Source organism: Crotalus tigris, unplaced genomic scaffold (genome assembly GCF_016545835.1).
Source record: "Crotalus tigris isolate CLP2741 ecotype Arizona unplaced genomic scaffold, ASM1654583v1 scf7180000019936.317499, whole genome shotgun sequence".
In the NCBI taxonomy this organism is placed as follows: Eukaryota; Metazoa; Chordata; class Lepidosauria; order Squamata; family Viperidae; genus Crotalus; species Crotalus tigris.
In genome coordinates, this window is record NW_024097780.1 from 103,480 (window position 1) to 119,245 (window position 15,766).

At 39.7% G+C, this 15,766-nt stretch overlaps 1 protein-coding gene across 4 annotated transcripts in view; it reads right to left on the reverse strand.

Moving 5' to 3' along the window:
• Window positions 1–3,106: 3,106 nt before the first annotated feature.
• DLC1 (DLC1 Rho GTPase activating protein) overlaps window positions 3,107–15,766 on the reverse strand; it is a 187,478-nt gene continuing 174,818 nt past the window's right edge. For all 4 annotated transcript variants that reach the window (XM_039364977.1, XM_039364973.1, XM_039364975.1 and 1 more), the window contains 7 exons: window positions 14,653–14,851; window positions 13,205–13,418; window positions 12,705–12,819; window positions 12,089–12,307; window positions 8,606–8,823; window positions 8,296–8,469; window positions 3,107–7,401 (listed from right to left, as the gene is read on the reverse strand). In XM_039364977.1, the coding sequence (XP_039220911.1) occupies window positions 7,281–7,401; window positions 8,296–8,469; window positions 8,606–8,823; window positions 12,089–12,307; window positions 12,705–12,819; window positions 13,205–13,418; window positions 14,653–14,851 (1,260 nt within the window). In that variant the 3' untranslated portion in view covers window positions 3,107–7,280. The remainder of the gene's footprint in view (window positions 7,402–8,295; window positions 8,470–8,605; window positions 8,824–12,088; window positions 12,308–12,704; window positions 12,820–13,204; window positions 13,419–14,652; window positions 14,852–15,766) is intronic.

Sequence of the window (15,766 nt, forward strand, 5' to 3'; positions counted from 1 at the left end):
TCCCAAATTAAATTAACCAAAATTGGTTAAAAGCTTTTTTGGGGGATGGGTGGGTAATGACACATAAACTCAGGGACATTTAAATAAAGTCTTTCTGATAAGCTATTTTGGTTAAAGAAAGAAAAAGTTGGGAAGTGCTGGTCTAACCACTCAATGCAATTGATGAAAGGAGTTGCTCACAAACTCTTATGCCTTTTAACAGCATTTGTTAGAAAAGGTACTACAGGATTCCTAACAAGCTGTTGTGTAATTCTAGCAATAGTGATGCATCCAGCAGAGGCCAACTACGCCTTTATGTTCTGCCTAGTTGTTGTTAAAAGGCGAAAGATTTATATAAGCTGAAGGGAGCCAGCATTTCTGTTTCTGCTCGTAGACACGTTTGCTGATTTTATTTCCATTTATAACGTCCAGGGCAATTATTCAGCCATCGAACAATTTCATACTGTTATGAAATGGAGAGTAAACCTTTCAGAAATGTTAAACATCTTGTTTTCCAGTAGAGGGCGCTCAGTCTATTGAGGAAGACCGGTGGATTGTGTACCATTTTAGCTAGAAGACTTTTTTCATAGAGCATAAACATGTGCCTGATAAGAGAGCCAATCTTCTAGTGAATTTTCTTCAGAAGATATGATACTCGGCAAGAAAATGTTACGAGTAATCATCCTGGTCAATAAGTCAGTACAAATGGACATATGTTTCTTTTGTGGATCATTAGCTTGTGAAATTCCTATCGTCCTAGTTTGAGGATAGGCAATGTAACGTGGTACATCTAACTACCTTGGGAGTACAATGTTTATAAGCTTGGCAACTGGCCAGCATGGCAAGGGCTATGAATGTGGTAATCCAAATACATCTAGAAGGCGTTAGTTTGCTTCGTTTTACTGTCTTTCTTGCCTGAGAGAAGTATTAGTTGCTTCTGGCACTAACAGGCCACTCAGGGTTCCCAGTTATTCACAATATAAGATGGGGTCTATAATAGTTCTTACCTGACACATATCATCTTCTTTGTAAAAGCAAAGTTACAGCTCAGCATACACTGGAAAACTGTTGTTTTACAGCAGGGCTTTTCAAACTTGGCTAATTTAAGACTTGTGGACTTCAACTCCCAGAATTCCACAGCCAGGCAGAGCTGGTTGAGGAATTCTGGGAGTTGAAGTCCACAATCTTAAAGTGGCCAAGTTTGAAGACCCGTTTTACAGAATGAGTCCTGGTTTTGCAGCCAGTCAGTATTGAGGTTTAAAATCAGTGTCCCTTGGGTGTCTGTTGTTATTTCTACATATCTTTCCATTGGCAAAATCTTTCTCAAAGGCCTTTGAAATACAACTGAGACTCGGTCATTCCTCCTTAAGAATCTTAAACAGACAAGGAGGAACTGGTTAGAAGTGAATAAACAAATGCAGATTTTCTTGTTAGTTATTTCATCTTCACATGAGTTTGTGTCTTTACCTAAAGGATTCAATCTGTTGCAAGTCTAAAGGAAGGTCAACAGCAATGGCGACATGGGCGATTGATCTAGGATACAATATTAATTTGGACCAATGGCAGCAGGTATGGACACGAAACAATAAAATTACATTGGCGTCACCATACAAAGAAAATTTATATAAGATGGTGTACAGATGGCATCTCCCTCCAGCCAGATTAGCCAAAATGTATAAAGGATACTCATCTTTATGTTGGAAATGCAAAAAAGGGGCACCTTTTTCATATTTGGTGGACATGTAAAGAAGCACAGGTGTATTGGCATACGGTTTGGGAATGGGTGACAGAAATGATTAAGTTAAACATTCAGTACAAACCTGAGACATTGTTGTTAGGAATCCTTGAAAAAATGTTAGTAAAGAGGATACGTATTTAATTTATTCATGTGGTTACAGCGGCAAGGATATTATTCGCTCAAAACTGGAAAGCTACGGCTGTACCTAGTGGGGAAATTTTAATTCAGAAAATTATGTATTGCGCAGAATTAGACAGGTTAACTAAAAGATTAAAAAATCAGGATGAAACAGTTTTTTTTTACCAAATATGGAATAAATTCTATAGATGGTGGGAAAAAAAAAACAAAAATAGGGAAGTTATTGTAATGAGATAAGTTAAGATTGAAATTAGAAGGATGTTATTGCAAAGTTTTATCTGTAATTAATGTCAATATGAACTGAGATGTTTGTCAAATGCTGATTTGCCACGTTCAATGTTTTTAATTATTTTCTTTTTTTTCCTTTCTTTTCTTTTTTGTTATTCAATAAAAAGGGGGCAGGGCTATAATCACACGGTCACAGCTGTCTTGACATTTTGGACCCCCCAGCTTGAATCTTCCCCCAGTGATGTGTAAGCACATGAGTGTGGGTATATGATATTTAAATAATCAAGAAATTCTCAAATGGAACTTATTGCCAGGGCACAAAAAAGGTGTTCTCTCTAGTGATTACGTGCTAACATTTTGTAGTTGACCTTCCCAAATACTTAAGAACGACAGACAAAGCCCAAAAGCTCTGTTTTTGGCTTCCTTCCTTTGCTGTATAAGCACTACACTTTCACCAGTTTATCGCTGGGGGACTTTTCCCCCTTTCTTTTGTCTTTTGTTTTGAAGGAACCTTCGCATTTCCTGGACAGGCCAACAGTATTTCCTTTGTGTTTTTGAACATTTTCATTTAAACAGCTCTACTATTATTCCGATGAACTAAAATGAGAATGTAGCCTGCTTATCTGAGGCTTTATGCAATTGGATAAACTGAATACCAACAAGAGCCCTAAATGGTTTAAGCTGAGGCCTTAAGAGCTGTTCTTACAAACTTGCTCATTTGCTGAAACCTCAGCATAGGATTATACTTCAAGAGAGGTTTGTTCCTTCAAAGTTTGGAAAAGACTTTGCTAGTTAAAGAGGATGTGATTAAAGGAAGCTGAACAACACTAGAAATATCTACAACTGTTGTTCCAATGTCAGGATTAAGAAAAGCTACATCAACGAGATCTGCATGTATGACAAGGCACATTTGATACATCCGGCCCATGGATCAAATGCCCACCTTCTTTTATTCTTGGGTAGACTCTACATTTGCAAAAGGTCATAGAAAATGGAGAAGAATTCAGGTATCACACAAACACAAACACTCCATAGTGCATTTATTGACTATGTTCTGTACAGGCATATAATAGCAAGGTATAAACCTTTTCTTCTTTTACCTTTTTTTCAGTTGTGTAGAACATATTTACACTGGAGGAAAGGACAGCCAACTTGAGATACAAACACCCTGCCTCTCCTTCAAAGAATATCTGAGGTATAAATACAAGTATATCTTAAATAATTATCTCCATGCTTTATCTGTGTTGACAATAAAGTGTGAACAAGTTTACATCAGAATGGTATGTACAACATACTTTTTTTTTACATATTTAAAGAAATAAAAAGTATACAAAGAATACACAATTCACCTATTGATGAGAACTGTAAAAAGGGCACAATACCTAAAACCTTCACACCTGGCAACACATTTTACAATGACATCAGTGGAATGATTGCCAGGGTTTTTAGCTAGGAATAAGGCTGTCTTTATTCATCTGTTGTCCTTCAGATGCCAATGACAATTGAAGGGCTTAAGATCAAGGAAGACTGCCTTATAGTCTAAAGCAGGGGTCCCCAACGCCCAGGCCCTGGCTTATTTGGAACTGGGCCGCATGAGGGATGAGCCAGCACACACATGTCCACGTGCAGCTCGACTTGCTCAAGCAGCAGGCTAGCACGAGTGCACGCTTGTGCACAGCTCAGCTTGAGCAAGTCGAGCTGCAAACCGGCCTGCCGCTCATGCAAGTCAAGTAGTGCGCGTGTGCCAGCCTGCCGCTCACATGGCCCGATTTCCCTCCCTGCCCCCCTCAGCTGGGCCGCTAAGCCGCAAAGGTTGGGGACCACTGGTCTAAAGGTAACACTTCACATGTTTGAAGCACAAGACATTTAGGAAAGCAGTTACAGGTAATCCTCAACTTACATCTGGTGGCTTAGCGATTATCCAAAGCCCCCCCAAAGATACTTAAGACTCGGTTCTGAAGTTCCAATGGCCACCCCTGGTCACGTGACTGCATTTTGGGCAGTTGGCAACTGGTCCACGTTTATGGCTGTTTGCAGTGTCCCACAGTCATGTGACTGTAATTTACGACTTTTCCTGGAAACAGGAATTGACTTCCAGTTCCCTGGAAAAAGTGCCCGCAGAGAACAATGGATTCGCTTAATGACTGCAGCATCTGCATCCCGTCACTTGCGATTTACCACTGTAATTGCCAGGCTCAAACTGTATTTGTAAGTCAAGGACTATCTGTAATGGGAAGATACGATCTAGAACAGCTCCTGCTTCTTCTCCATTCTCTCTCTCTCTCCCCCCCCCCCCCGCCGTTTCCCAGAAACAATCAGTACCAGTCTGTTTTTGATTCTGGTGATGGTGCTCCTTGTAAGTATAATTTCTTTGTTTGAACAGAGAAGCACTTTTGTCCCAAGAGGAAGATCATGAAGGACACCGTCTTCTGAAACAGATTCAAGGAAGCATCCTAACTAACTTACCACATAGTCCCTCTCTTGACACAACACTGGTTATAGATTGGAACACAGAGGAAAAATAGAGATGCAGGCAAGATGTCATTAGTACAGGTGCAGAATTAGGAAGAACCCAATTCTCTCAAAAGTCATCTCAAACACTCTATGAAAATAATAATAATAATAATACTGACAATGGTATCTAAGAGCTTCTTCTAAATATGCCACGGTCCCAAGGCTGGGAAAGAAGACCAGAATGAAATTGCACAGGTCTCTTCTGAATGAACAAGGTATGCCAACTGCCAATTTCACATAATCTTTGGTCACAGCATACCTCTTGGCAGTAATTTACAGCTATAAGGAGGGCTAAAAGACGGGTTTTAGTTATTCAAATGTATCTATACAATGATTTTATTCCAAATATACAGATAAATCACCTTTCATTTTATTTCATAGGATTCACACCTGAATCATGCATCTTGTAAATCAAAGTGTAATTTTTATAGTGGGGCACCATAGCAGATCTGGAAAGGGGCCAGGGCTGGATTCACAGCCTGCATTTGGGCCAGGTTGACCCTTGAATTACATAACAGCAGTGTTATTTAACAGCATGGATTACAATGATTTTTCTATTCTTCACATCAGCCAATGCACTGAAATAAAGTACATACGTTCTGAAGCAAGAAGGAAGGACAATATTTATCTTCCTTGTGCTTTGTTGTTTTTACAGTAAAATCTATCACAGAAACAGTGTCATCCTCTAAAGGCTTTTATAAAGATTCCTTACTAATAAGGCTCATCAAGATGTGCAGAAAATGTTGACAAATATTACATGCCAAATAATAATTTTGACTCCCCTCCACCCCCTCCCCCCCAAAACACTGGACAGTTAATCTGTAGTTTTAAAGACAAGTAAAATGACAACATTCTACCTGTATCTTCCTATTTTCATTCATTATTGCTATCACAGCTGCTCTAGCTTATACTACTGGGATGTCCTATAGAAAGTTCATAATCGAACTTTCGATAATTTTAACCTGTTTATTTTAACCTGCAGCTCTTTGCATTATGTCATACAATTTTGTGGCACGAATATTCATTTTTTACCTAACTACATTGCTTCTAAATTTGGAGGATATTTTCCTCCAAACCATGTCGATAAATGAGGTTATATGGTTACAATGGAATGGGTTATATGAATATGTTTAACTCCTAGGAGTATCTGCTATGCTGAAACACTTTAGAACTTTATAATGTTCCAGTTATGGTATTTTTCAGTGTTGCCCTTTTCAGCTACGGAAAGCAGTTTCGGCCCTGTCCTCAAACTGCAAGCATTTATTCCTATGTTAATTAAACAAAGATGTTGTTTAGGCTTTCCTTTGGATCTTAACAGGTGGATGGATACTAAAAGAATGGGTTGCAGGAAAAGTGATTTGGGGATCATGTTAGCACACATGAAGCACTGGCACAGCCTGCTGCAGCTGTGGGCAACCAAAAGCACTAAGAATAAACACAGATTAGGTGCTGTGTGAATGTCATTCCATTCCCCAAACCATCTCTTGGAATCCTATATGTCAGGTTCAATGTGCAGTTTTTTTTCCGAGACATTCAGACTTGGAGAGACTTTCTGGAGCTGCCACTTCATTCACAATTTTCTTGAAATGCTCCTTACAGATTGTTAATAAAGTATTCCAAATAATATAAAGTCTGACCATCGCAAACAGGTGGCCGATGTCCTCCTGTGGCAGCTATGAAAAGCTGAGAGCTTTCAAATAGGAGCCCATAACAAAATTATTGCCATACAAAAGACTACACACTGAAATATATCTGGCATTTTTAAATAAGTTTCAAGTGTTCTGCTTTTTTACCATTCTTTGCCCTGGCTCAGGGGTAGGCAACCTTGGCTCTTTTATGACTCGTGGACTTCAACTCCCAGAATTCCTGAGCCAGCCATGCTGAGGGGAAAGGGAGAGGTTTCCAAGCTGAGCCATGCTGGCTCAGGAATTCTGGGAGTTGAAGTCCACGAGTCATAAAAGAGCCAAGGTTGCCTACCCCTGCCCTGGCTGATATAGCCCACACTTTTCAATTTTTAGATACACATGTGAGTAATAAGAACTCAGAGGAATGAAGACTTGAAGCTTGCAATGGTCTCTTGGACCAATCGGATTCTAGGCCGATTCTCCTTCCTACCTGCTAAATTCTTCTCAATGCCTTTCAAGTGTACCAGACACTCTGATTCTACCATTCTGGCTCCTCATACTCCAGTCAACAAGTTAAGACAATCATTCATGCCTCTGCCTTCGTGCAAACCTTCCTTCACTTACTATCGTGAGAATCCACTGAGGAACACACCAAATCCAGTGGCTGCAACAGTCCCTCAACAAATGACATACAGATACATACATAAAGCTAACATAATATATAGGAATGAATAATTTTCACCATATTTCAGAAATATATTTAAGTCTTAGAGCTTTGCTTCTCAGAAGCAATTCACAGCACCTAAGCAACATTAATCTTACCTTTAAAAAAAAGTTGCACCATCCAAAGTTTTTTCCAGTTAAGACCTACACTATAGGCCTAACACAGACAAAAAAGCAGCTTTAAAAACGCTCGGGACTGTCACATAATTTTGAGGGACAACCTCAGACCCATTCCAGAAGGTTTCTCCTCAGGATCTAATGGACATATGATCCATCCTAAGGCCTTTCCTGAAAACCTCTACATAGGCTGGTACTGTGCTGGTCCACTTGGTCCATCACCTGGATGTTGCTTCCTTGGCTTCAAGATTTTGATTAAGGAAAGAGTCTCTAATCCTCACAACCTCAGCCGCACATAAGTGTCCAAATGCTTTTGTGTACCAGTCAGGCTTGTGTCCCCTGTTTCAAAAAAGAAAATGATTTAAATTGCTTTTCTCCCAAAAATATTATCCTATTAGTAAACAAGTATGGAATAGAAGCAATCAAAGAGATAATAGGTTCATAAGGCTGCCTCAAGGAACGATGGCCTTTTAGAATTATATATATTTCTCCCAAAATCTCCACTTAGGATCCCAAAGAGATATTTCAAGGCTTGGAAAGCAGAATTTGCAAAAACAGACGAAACCATCTTTTGGTAGGCAAGTCATCTGAGTTGATTTGAAAACATGTTGTGGGCACTCAGGCAAAAAGGCTGCTGTAGTAAGCAAGCAAACAAATAAACTGCAAATAAAAGAAGGCAACAAGCAAGGTTGTTCCTTTCCATCTGCTCTTGTTCCCAAGAAATCTGTAGCCCTTGCTAAAGGAACATCTACACAACAATCTCTGGGCTGTCTCTGGCCCCAAATGCATTCTCCAAAAACAGAAGCATGGTTTCTGTCGTTTAACCACACACAAGGCATTTAGTTTTATTCAAAGATTCTAAAAAAAATAAAATAAGTCAGATAATAAGGGAAATTTCTTTGGAATCCTTAGTATCAATAAGCCAACAGTATCAATAAGCCAATCACTAATAAAAAATAAGCAATTCCAATTAGTTTGAATTGGCTTTTCTACATGGAGAAGGCAAACAACTGTCCTTCAGAACTGGGAATCTTTTAATTTGCACAGTCCCTTGCCAATGAGCACGCTAGAAGATCATGATTATTCACGATACCTGGAGGCCACAATTGCTTGCACTGTCTTACAATATACAGCAACTAGTTTTGGGCACTGTCACTTTTCATTCCCCAAACATGTTATACTAGAGATAGAATTTCTCTGCCCAGCCTAATAAAAATAGAGGACATAATTTACCTTAAATCAATTCGACACATATAGGTGACTTTGGATTTTCCTGTCCCGCAAGATTCAATAAGATACCTGGACAACAGCACATTCACTCTAATACCAAGGACAGGCGCACGGTCATGGTCCACTGAGAAACTTAAGAGGGCGCATGCTCCCTTAGAGAGGTTGGTTCTCCAAGTCCTGTTAGAATCAAGCACAACTTCTGTAAGAATGGATGAGAACGTAAGGAAGATGAGCCAGTTTATCCAAAGGTGTTTCTATTCCCAGCTGCTAAATGTTTAATAAAGTGTTTTATGGATACAGCCTGTACAGTTACCTGAGGATGACATGGTCTCTTGCTGGGTGTGGAGCCATATTGTTTTGAACAAACTGATAAACATCCGTCTGGCTATCCAACGTCTCAATTACTTTAGCATCTAAAAGGTCTTCATCCCAAAGATGCTGTTCTTTAACAATACGGTTTAATACTTCTTCGGGAGTTGCAGGGATTTCAACCACGGATTTCCATAGCCGTAGAGGTGGACCTTCACAAACCTACAAGTACATTGTTGCTAAAGAGTTAATCATGTTTATACAACGGCCCTTTTCTAGAATCATCGTTATTGAATAAATGGAAACACGCTGATTCAAAATAAAAGATCAAGACACTTCTGACTGTGCTATATCACAATGAAAACTTTTGGTCAGCCGCTTTGGCAGAGAACACAGTGCATGCAATGATGCCAACGACAGTCTTATTTAGCAATGTTGAGAGAGGGCCATTATCATATTTATGGATTAGAATATTTTATTTGGCGAAGTGTGATTAGATACACAAAGAATTTGTGTGATTAGATACACAAAGAATTTGTCTCGGGGCAGAAGCTCTTCGTTTACATGCAAGTCAACAGAATGATGATGACAATGATGACAATAACAACAACAGCAAAAGTGGGTAGTAAAGAAGATAATAAGAGAGATAATGTTAATACAACAGCCATACTATATGGGTAAATATACATAAACATTAGACTGCACTGTGAGAATTAGCTATTGATGGTCCAAGAAAAAAAACTGCCCTTGTGTCTAGTTCAGTGGTTCTCAACCTTTTTAATGCCGCGACCCCCAACCGGTCGTAAGTCGAGGACTACTCAACTGGTGCAGCACCGTTTGCAGAATGGGATGTTTGGCGGGCTCAGCAGGGCAGAGACAGCCTGGACAATTCCTATTGGCTTTTGAAATCCAATAGAATTAGGCTCTATTCAAGAGAGTCTATTCTATTGGCTTTCAAAAGCCAATAGAATAAAAGGAAGTAGCACAGCTAAGGAAAAGGGGGGAAAAATGGTGGACTCTGTTGTTTGGCGACCCCCGTGAAATGGTTGTTCGACCCCAAATGGGGTCCCGACCCACAGGTTGAGAACCACTGGTCTAGTTATTTTAGCCTGCAATGCTCCGTAGCACCATCCTAAGGGGAGAAGATGAAAACAGTTTATATCCAGGATGTGAGGGGTCTGTAGCTATTTTCTCAGCCCTCCTTCTAACGTGTGCAATATACAGGTACTCAACGGAAGGCAGGCTGGTTGCCAATTGTTTTTTTTTTTTTCTCTGCAATCCGTTTGAGTCTGTGCCTGTCCTGTTTGGCTGCGGTACCAAACCAGACTGTTATAGAAGTACATATGACAGATTCAAGAATTCATATTTAGAACTGGTTTGGAGAAGATGGACTGATTATATTCAAAAGAAATATCAGACTGAAAAGTATTTTCTTGCTTATGAGTAATTTTTAGATTATTATTAATAGCTTAATATGGTTGAATTTATATTATTTTTAGTATTATGGTTTAATTATATAATTATTTTTGTTTTTAATTTGTTAATATTTATTTTGAAGAGGAGTTAAAAGTATGTTATGGATTTGATTGATAGTATAGTTGGGTAATGTTATTTAGATTATGTTTGTTTATTTGTAACCCTGTAATCAGCTCTGGGAAGTGGGGGAGGGGGGAGGGATGGGAGGGATTGGGGATATATATTGTGTGAAATTTTTAAAACTTTTAATCAAAAAAAAAAAAAGAATTCATATGTAGAACTAGATCAACAGCTCCTGGGATAGTCTGGACTTCCTGAGCTGATCCAAAAAGAACATTCTTTGTTGTGCCTTTTTAATTATAGTTCTAATGTTAACTGTCCCTTTCAAGTCCTGGGAGATTATGGAAGCCCAAAATGTGAAGGACTCTACTGCTGATACGGTGCTGTCAATTATGGCAAGAAGTGGTAAAACACAAGGGTTTCTCCTAAAATCCATCCTCATCTCTACAGTTTTAAGCATATTCATCTCCAGATTGCTATGGCTGCACCACAGAGCCAGTCGTTCAACCCGCCCCCCCGTCTGTTTGCAGACTCATCATCGTCTCAAATGAGGCCCACCACCATTGTATTGTCTGCAAACTTCAGAACTTTAACAGCGGTTTCCCTGAGGTGTTCATTGGTAGAGGGAGAAGAGCAACGGAGAAAGCACACAGCCTTGAGGGACACCTGTTCTCATTGCTTGGGCACTAGGTGTAATTTTCCCTAGCCTCATCAGTTAATTCAGGGGTTCTCAACCTTGGCAACTTTAAGACTTTGCTGGCTGAGGAATTCTGGGAGTTGAAGTCCACAAGTCTTAAAGTTGCCAAGGTTGAGAACCTCTGGGTTAATTCCTATCTGTCAAAAACCTGATTATCCACCTACACCTATGAGCAGATACAGTAAACTAGATCAATTTAGAGAATTTCTGGAATGATGGTATTGAATGCTGAGCTGAAGTCCACAAAAAGGGCCTGTGCATAGGTCTCTGGAGAGTCAAGATGTTGCAGAATATAGTATAATAATGACACATTGATAGCGTCATCTGCTGACCTATTTGCTCGATAGGCAAAACTGAAGGGGTCTATCAGTGGATCTGTGATGAGTTTCATGTAGGCCAGCACTAGCCTCTGAAAGGTCTTCATGCTTAGGGATGTCAGAGCAAACGGTCTGTAGTCATTCAGCTCTCTGATGGGAGATTTCTTAGGAACCTGGATGATGGTAAAGGGTTTAAAGCAGTGGTTCTCAACCTGTGGGTCGGGACCCCATTTGGGGTCGAACGACCATTTCACAGGGGTCGCCAAACAAGGCTTTCTGCCATTTTTTCCCTTTTCTTTGGCCATGCCCCTGGTACCCGGTGATGTATAAGTGGTTGGGGGTCACCAGAACATGGGGAACTGTATTATGGGGTCGCGGCATTAGAAAGGTTGAGAACCACTGGTTTAAAGCAAGAAGGGATATAAATCACCTCCAGTGATTAAAAAGTTGAGTAAAGATGGTGGCCAATTGTTCAGCACAAGCTTTCCATCGAGAAGGAATCACTCTATCTAGCTCTGGAGCTTTTCTGATCTTTTGCCTAAAAAATACACCTTGCGGAACTTTTTATAGGATTATCAGTGGTGGAAGGCTTGGAGGGATTGAGATAGGTATAGGAGAATTGTCTACTGTTGATGTATTGGATTACTTTATATATGTAATATTTAAGCCAGTGGTTGACTCATGACAACCCCAAACCAAAACATTAAGATTTGTTACAACCTTCATTTTTCATTCGGTTCTTCTAATAAAGAACGATAGAAAGGTCCTAAATAAAACATGCCATGTTTTAGAATATACGCACTATACAAACATCCATAAAGTATCTAAGTTTACAGAAAGACAATGGATGAGACTGAAGGAATATCGACCATTTAAATTACATTTTGTCTGTTAACATTTACACACAAACACTAGAAATATGCCAACATAACTGTACCTTTTTATAGGCAAGTTCTGCTGGTTCTGGGGTTGGGCAACTGACCCAGCCCTTAAATTTATCCTTTATTTCCTTGAAAAAATCATCCATACAGTCCTGGATATAAGAATGATAACTGGCAGACTCCGAGTTGTTAGTTCGTCCCAAGTCGTCAAAGCTGAGGGGTCTAAGATCTTGTTCTGTATAAGAATTCCGACATCTGCTCATTTCTTCTGGGATCTAAGATTTAGGAAATGAATAAAACAGGGAATAAATAATTGGAGGTTCCCATGGTGAGCCAACATTTGCTTTTTTCTGAAGGCAACTGTAAATAACATTGCAGCATTTGGTTGACAGCAGGACCATAACTGATCTCCCCAAAAATATCATGTAGTTCTTCCATCATTGAAGGGCATGTACACAAACACAAACCCACACACAGAGACATATACAGGTATACACACACAGAATTAGAAGTCACAAAGTATTTTTAAAGATAATTGTCCATTGTAAGCCCTTATGTTGCTTTCCAGAAAGTGTAGCTGCCAGAAAGAACATTAGGTATCAAGAACAAAGATACAACCTCTACGGAACACTAGTTCAAGATGTTAAAATGAGCAAATAGACAAATATTCACCTGAAAAAGCTTCTTGCACTCAGCAATCATATGGCTTAAGCCTTGAGTTGCAGCCAAATTCTCATTTAAGTCTTTCTGATCCGGTTTTCCCAGACTCTGTTTCCTCTGCATTACCCTATCAATTAACGAACAAGACTAATCAATAAAGTAGATTAAGAATGCACTACTTGGTCTGATCTGTAAATGAATAATTAAAGCAAAAGGTAAGGACTGCATCCAAAACTTATTTTTATATCTGATTTTCTGCACCTAAGTGTATTTATTTTCAGCTTCCCTCATTCTTTTGTTCTGAAGGCAACTGTAAATAACATTGCAGCATTTTGCTGACAGCAGGACCATATCTGATCTCCCCAGAAATATCATGTAGTTCTTCCATCAATATCTTATAAGAATAGCAAATTAAATACAAAGCAGTTTGGTAGAGTTGAAAGGAAAAGCTTCTTCAATGGTGTAGTAGCCCACTAGTGTTGGAACTCAGGTAGAACAATAAGGAGACGTACCTTGGAGAAGAATTTTCTCTTTTAAGGGTGTTCAAGTGGAAAAGAGATGGCGCTAAACACACCGCCAGGTTTGTTGGCGTCATCTGGTTTTCTTTCACAGCAGCTGTGACATCACTCAGAAAATACAGAAGAATCTGTAGGACTTCTCTGTTCTCATCTGGTAGAAGCATAATGGCTGCCTTGATTGCTTGAAGGCGCTGGTCTTTTGGCACATCTGCACAAAATTAGCAGTCTTCCCATCAACTTATTGATTTTCCATCCATGCAGCATGAATGCATCCCAAAGCAAACTCTTAACTTTGGCTATTTTAAACTTTAGTCTGAAGCAATTTTTTTTAGCGTGCTGCATACCATTCATGGTAAATGAAAGAATTTTCTTTTTTGTTTTTGGTCAACAGCATAACTGCTCTCAGGTATTTCCTGCTTAGCAAGGGACTCAAGGATAAAATAAAGCCCTGAATAGTCCAGAGTTAAATTTAGAATTTAATTTTGAGAGCAGCAGAATTGCTAAAAGGACTTTCACAAATTAGATTGTTCAGTTTATGAACAGACATAGCAACGGATACTTTATCATTAAACCCCATCAACAAGAACTGAATAAAGGTTTGTGTACACCAGTGAAACATGTTCCTTAACTGGAAAATCAGTTAAAATAAGTAGCCTTTAAACCATTCCTGATTTGACCCAACAGAATATTCAGGCTGTGCTTCAAGAAACAGATAAACTATGATAGAGCAAGGAAAAGTATCTGTAGCTGTACAGCAGAGATGACTGTCACACAATGCTACGGTTACAAGGCACAACAAATACTCTATGCCAGTGCTGGCGAACCTTTCAGAGACCGAGTGCCCAAACTGCAACTGAAAACCCACTTATGTATCGTCGGGTGCCGGTTGGGCGTGGCCCATTGGGTGAGCGTGGCCCACATGGTGGGTGTGGCTGCGGTGGTAACGGCAGACTGGGTGGGACTAAAAAGTTCAGTCAATCAATTCCAACTTTGCGAGATCATTTTTTTCCCGCGAGAAGTTAAAATTGATTGATTTTTATTTTTTTGCACACGGCGGTGGAGGCCTAAAGCAAAAAAGTTTTATAAAATCCAGCTGAAGGCCTAGGACTGGGGTGATGGCGTGCGTGCTCACAGAGAGGGCTCTGCGTGCCATCTGTGGCACGTGTGCCACCTGTGGTACGCGTGCCGTAGGTTCACCACCATAGGTTCACCTGTGGCACGTGTGCCATAGGTTTACCACCATACTTGCCTTGATTTACTGCATAAAATTTGATAAAGGGTGGAAGACAAGCTGATACATTTTGGTCCTGCAAAAGGATGGAAAATTAAATTGCACATTTGTTCTGTAGCCAGAGATTCTGAATCAGAGCAGGCAAATTTTGTGATCTTTTATTCTGTCTGGGCCCTTTAAGGGAAGGTGGGTATGAGCATCACTGACTTACACTGGTAGATCTGTAAAAAAGTCTCTGAAAGCTTGTTGGTCATGAGAGGTTCTGACAGGTTGCGGAAATACTGTTTGAGCATATCGGCCACATCATAAGCAGACTGCCCTTCGTAATTCACTTTGCCTATTGCATTCTCGTTCATTTGTCGCAATGCCTGGATTCTTGACTTGACTCCAGATTTTCGGAAAAGGCCAACCTGTGCAACAAAAGAAAAGTGTTCCGGGTGACACAAAACAGGAACCTGTTACCAATAATTCTTTTACCCGTGGGCATTGGGATTAAATTCAGCATCTGATTTTGGTGAATAAATAACAGGTTGTACAGCCCTTTCTATATATTTTTTTTTTACATTAGTTCTGATATAGAAAATGTCTCACTGGATTAAAAAGTTAACATGCACAGGCCAATCTAGAATATTATACTATTAGCTCTTTTTGCTGGACACCCGAATAGGAGAGGCAAAGTGGATGGTTGACAATAAAACTGTGTAAGGGATTTATTTATTTATTGTATGGCATATCATGCATGGTATAGCAATATAAATTAATATTTCAACTCGATTAAGTAGAACCCAATAAAATGGGTTATGTTCAGGTAGACCTCGACTTATACCATAATTGAGTCCAAAATTTCTGTGGTTAAGCGAGATCTTGGTTGTGAGTTTTGCCCCATTTTACGACCTGTTTTGCCTCCGTTGTTAAGTGAATTACTGCAGCGGGTCAGTTAGTAACCTGGTTGTTGAGTGAATCTGGCTTCCCCATTAATTTTGCTTGTCAGAAGATTGCACAAGGTGGTCACAGGACTCCGGGACACAGCAACCGTCATAAATGTGAACCAGTTGCCAAGCGTCTGAATTTTGATCACATGATCATGGGGATGCCTTAAAGGTCGTAACTGTTAAAAACGGTGACAAGTCACTTTTTTCAGTGCCGTTGTAACTTTGAACAGTCACTAAACAAATTGTTTTAAGTCGAGGGCTACTTGTATATGCCCTTGGTTGTAAGCTGACGGCATATACTGATCCAGTATATGATTATTAAAATTTAAACAATGCTGCGCTTCAATGGTTAGATGGCCTAGGTCAGAGGTCCCCAACCTTTGGGGCACCAGG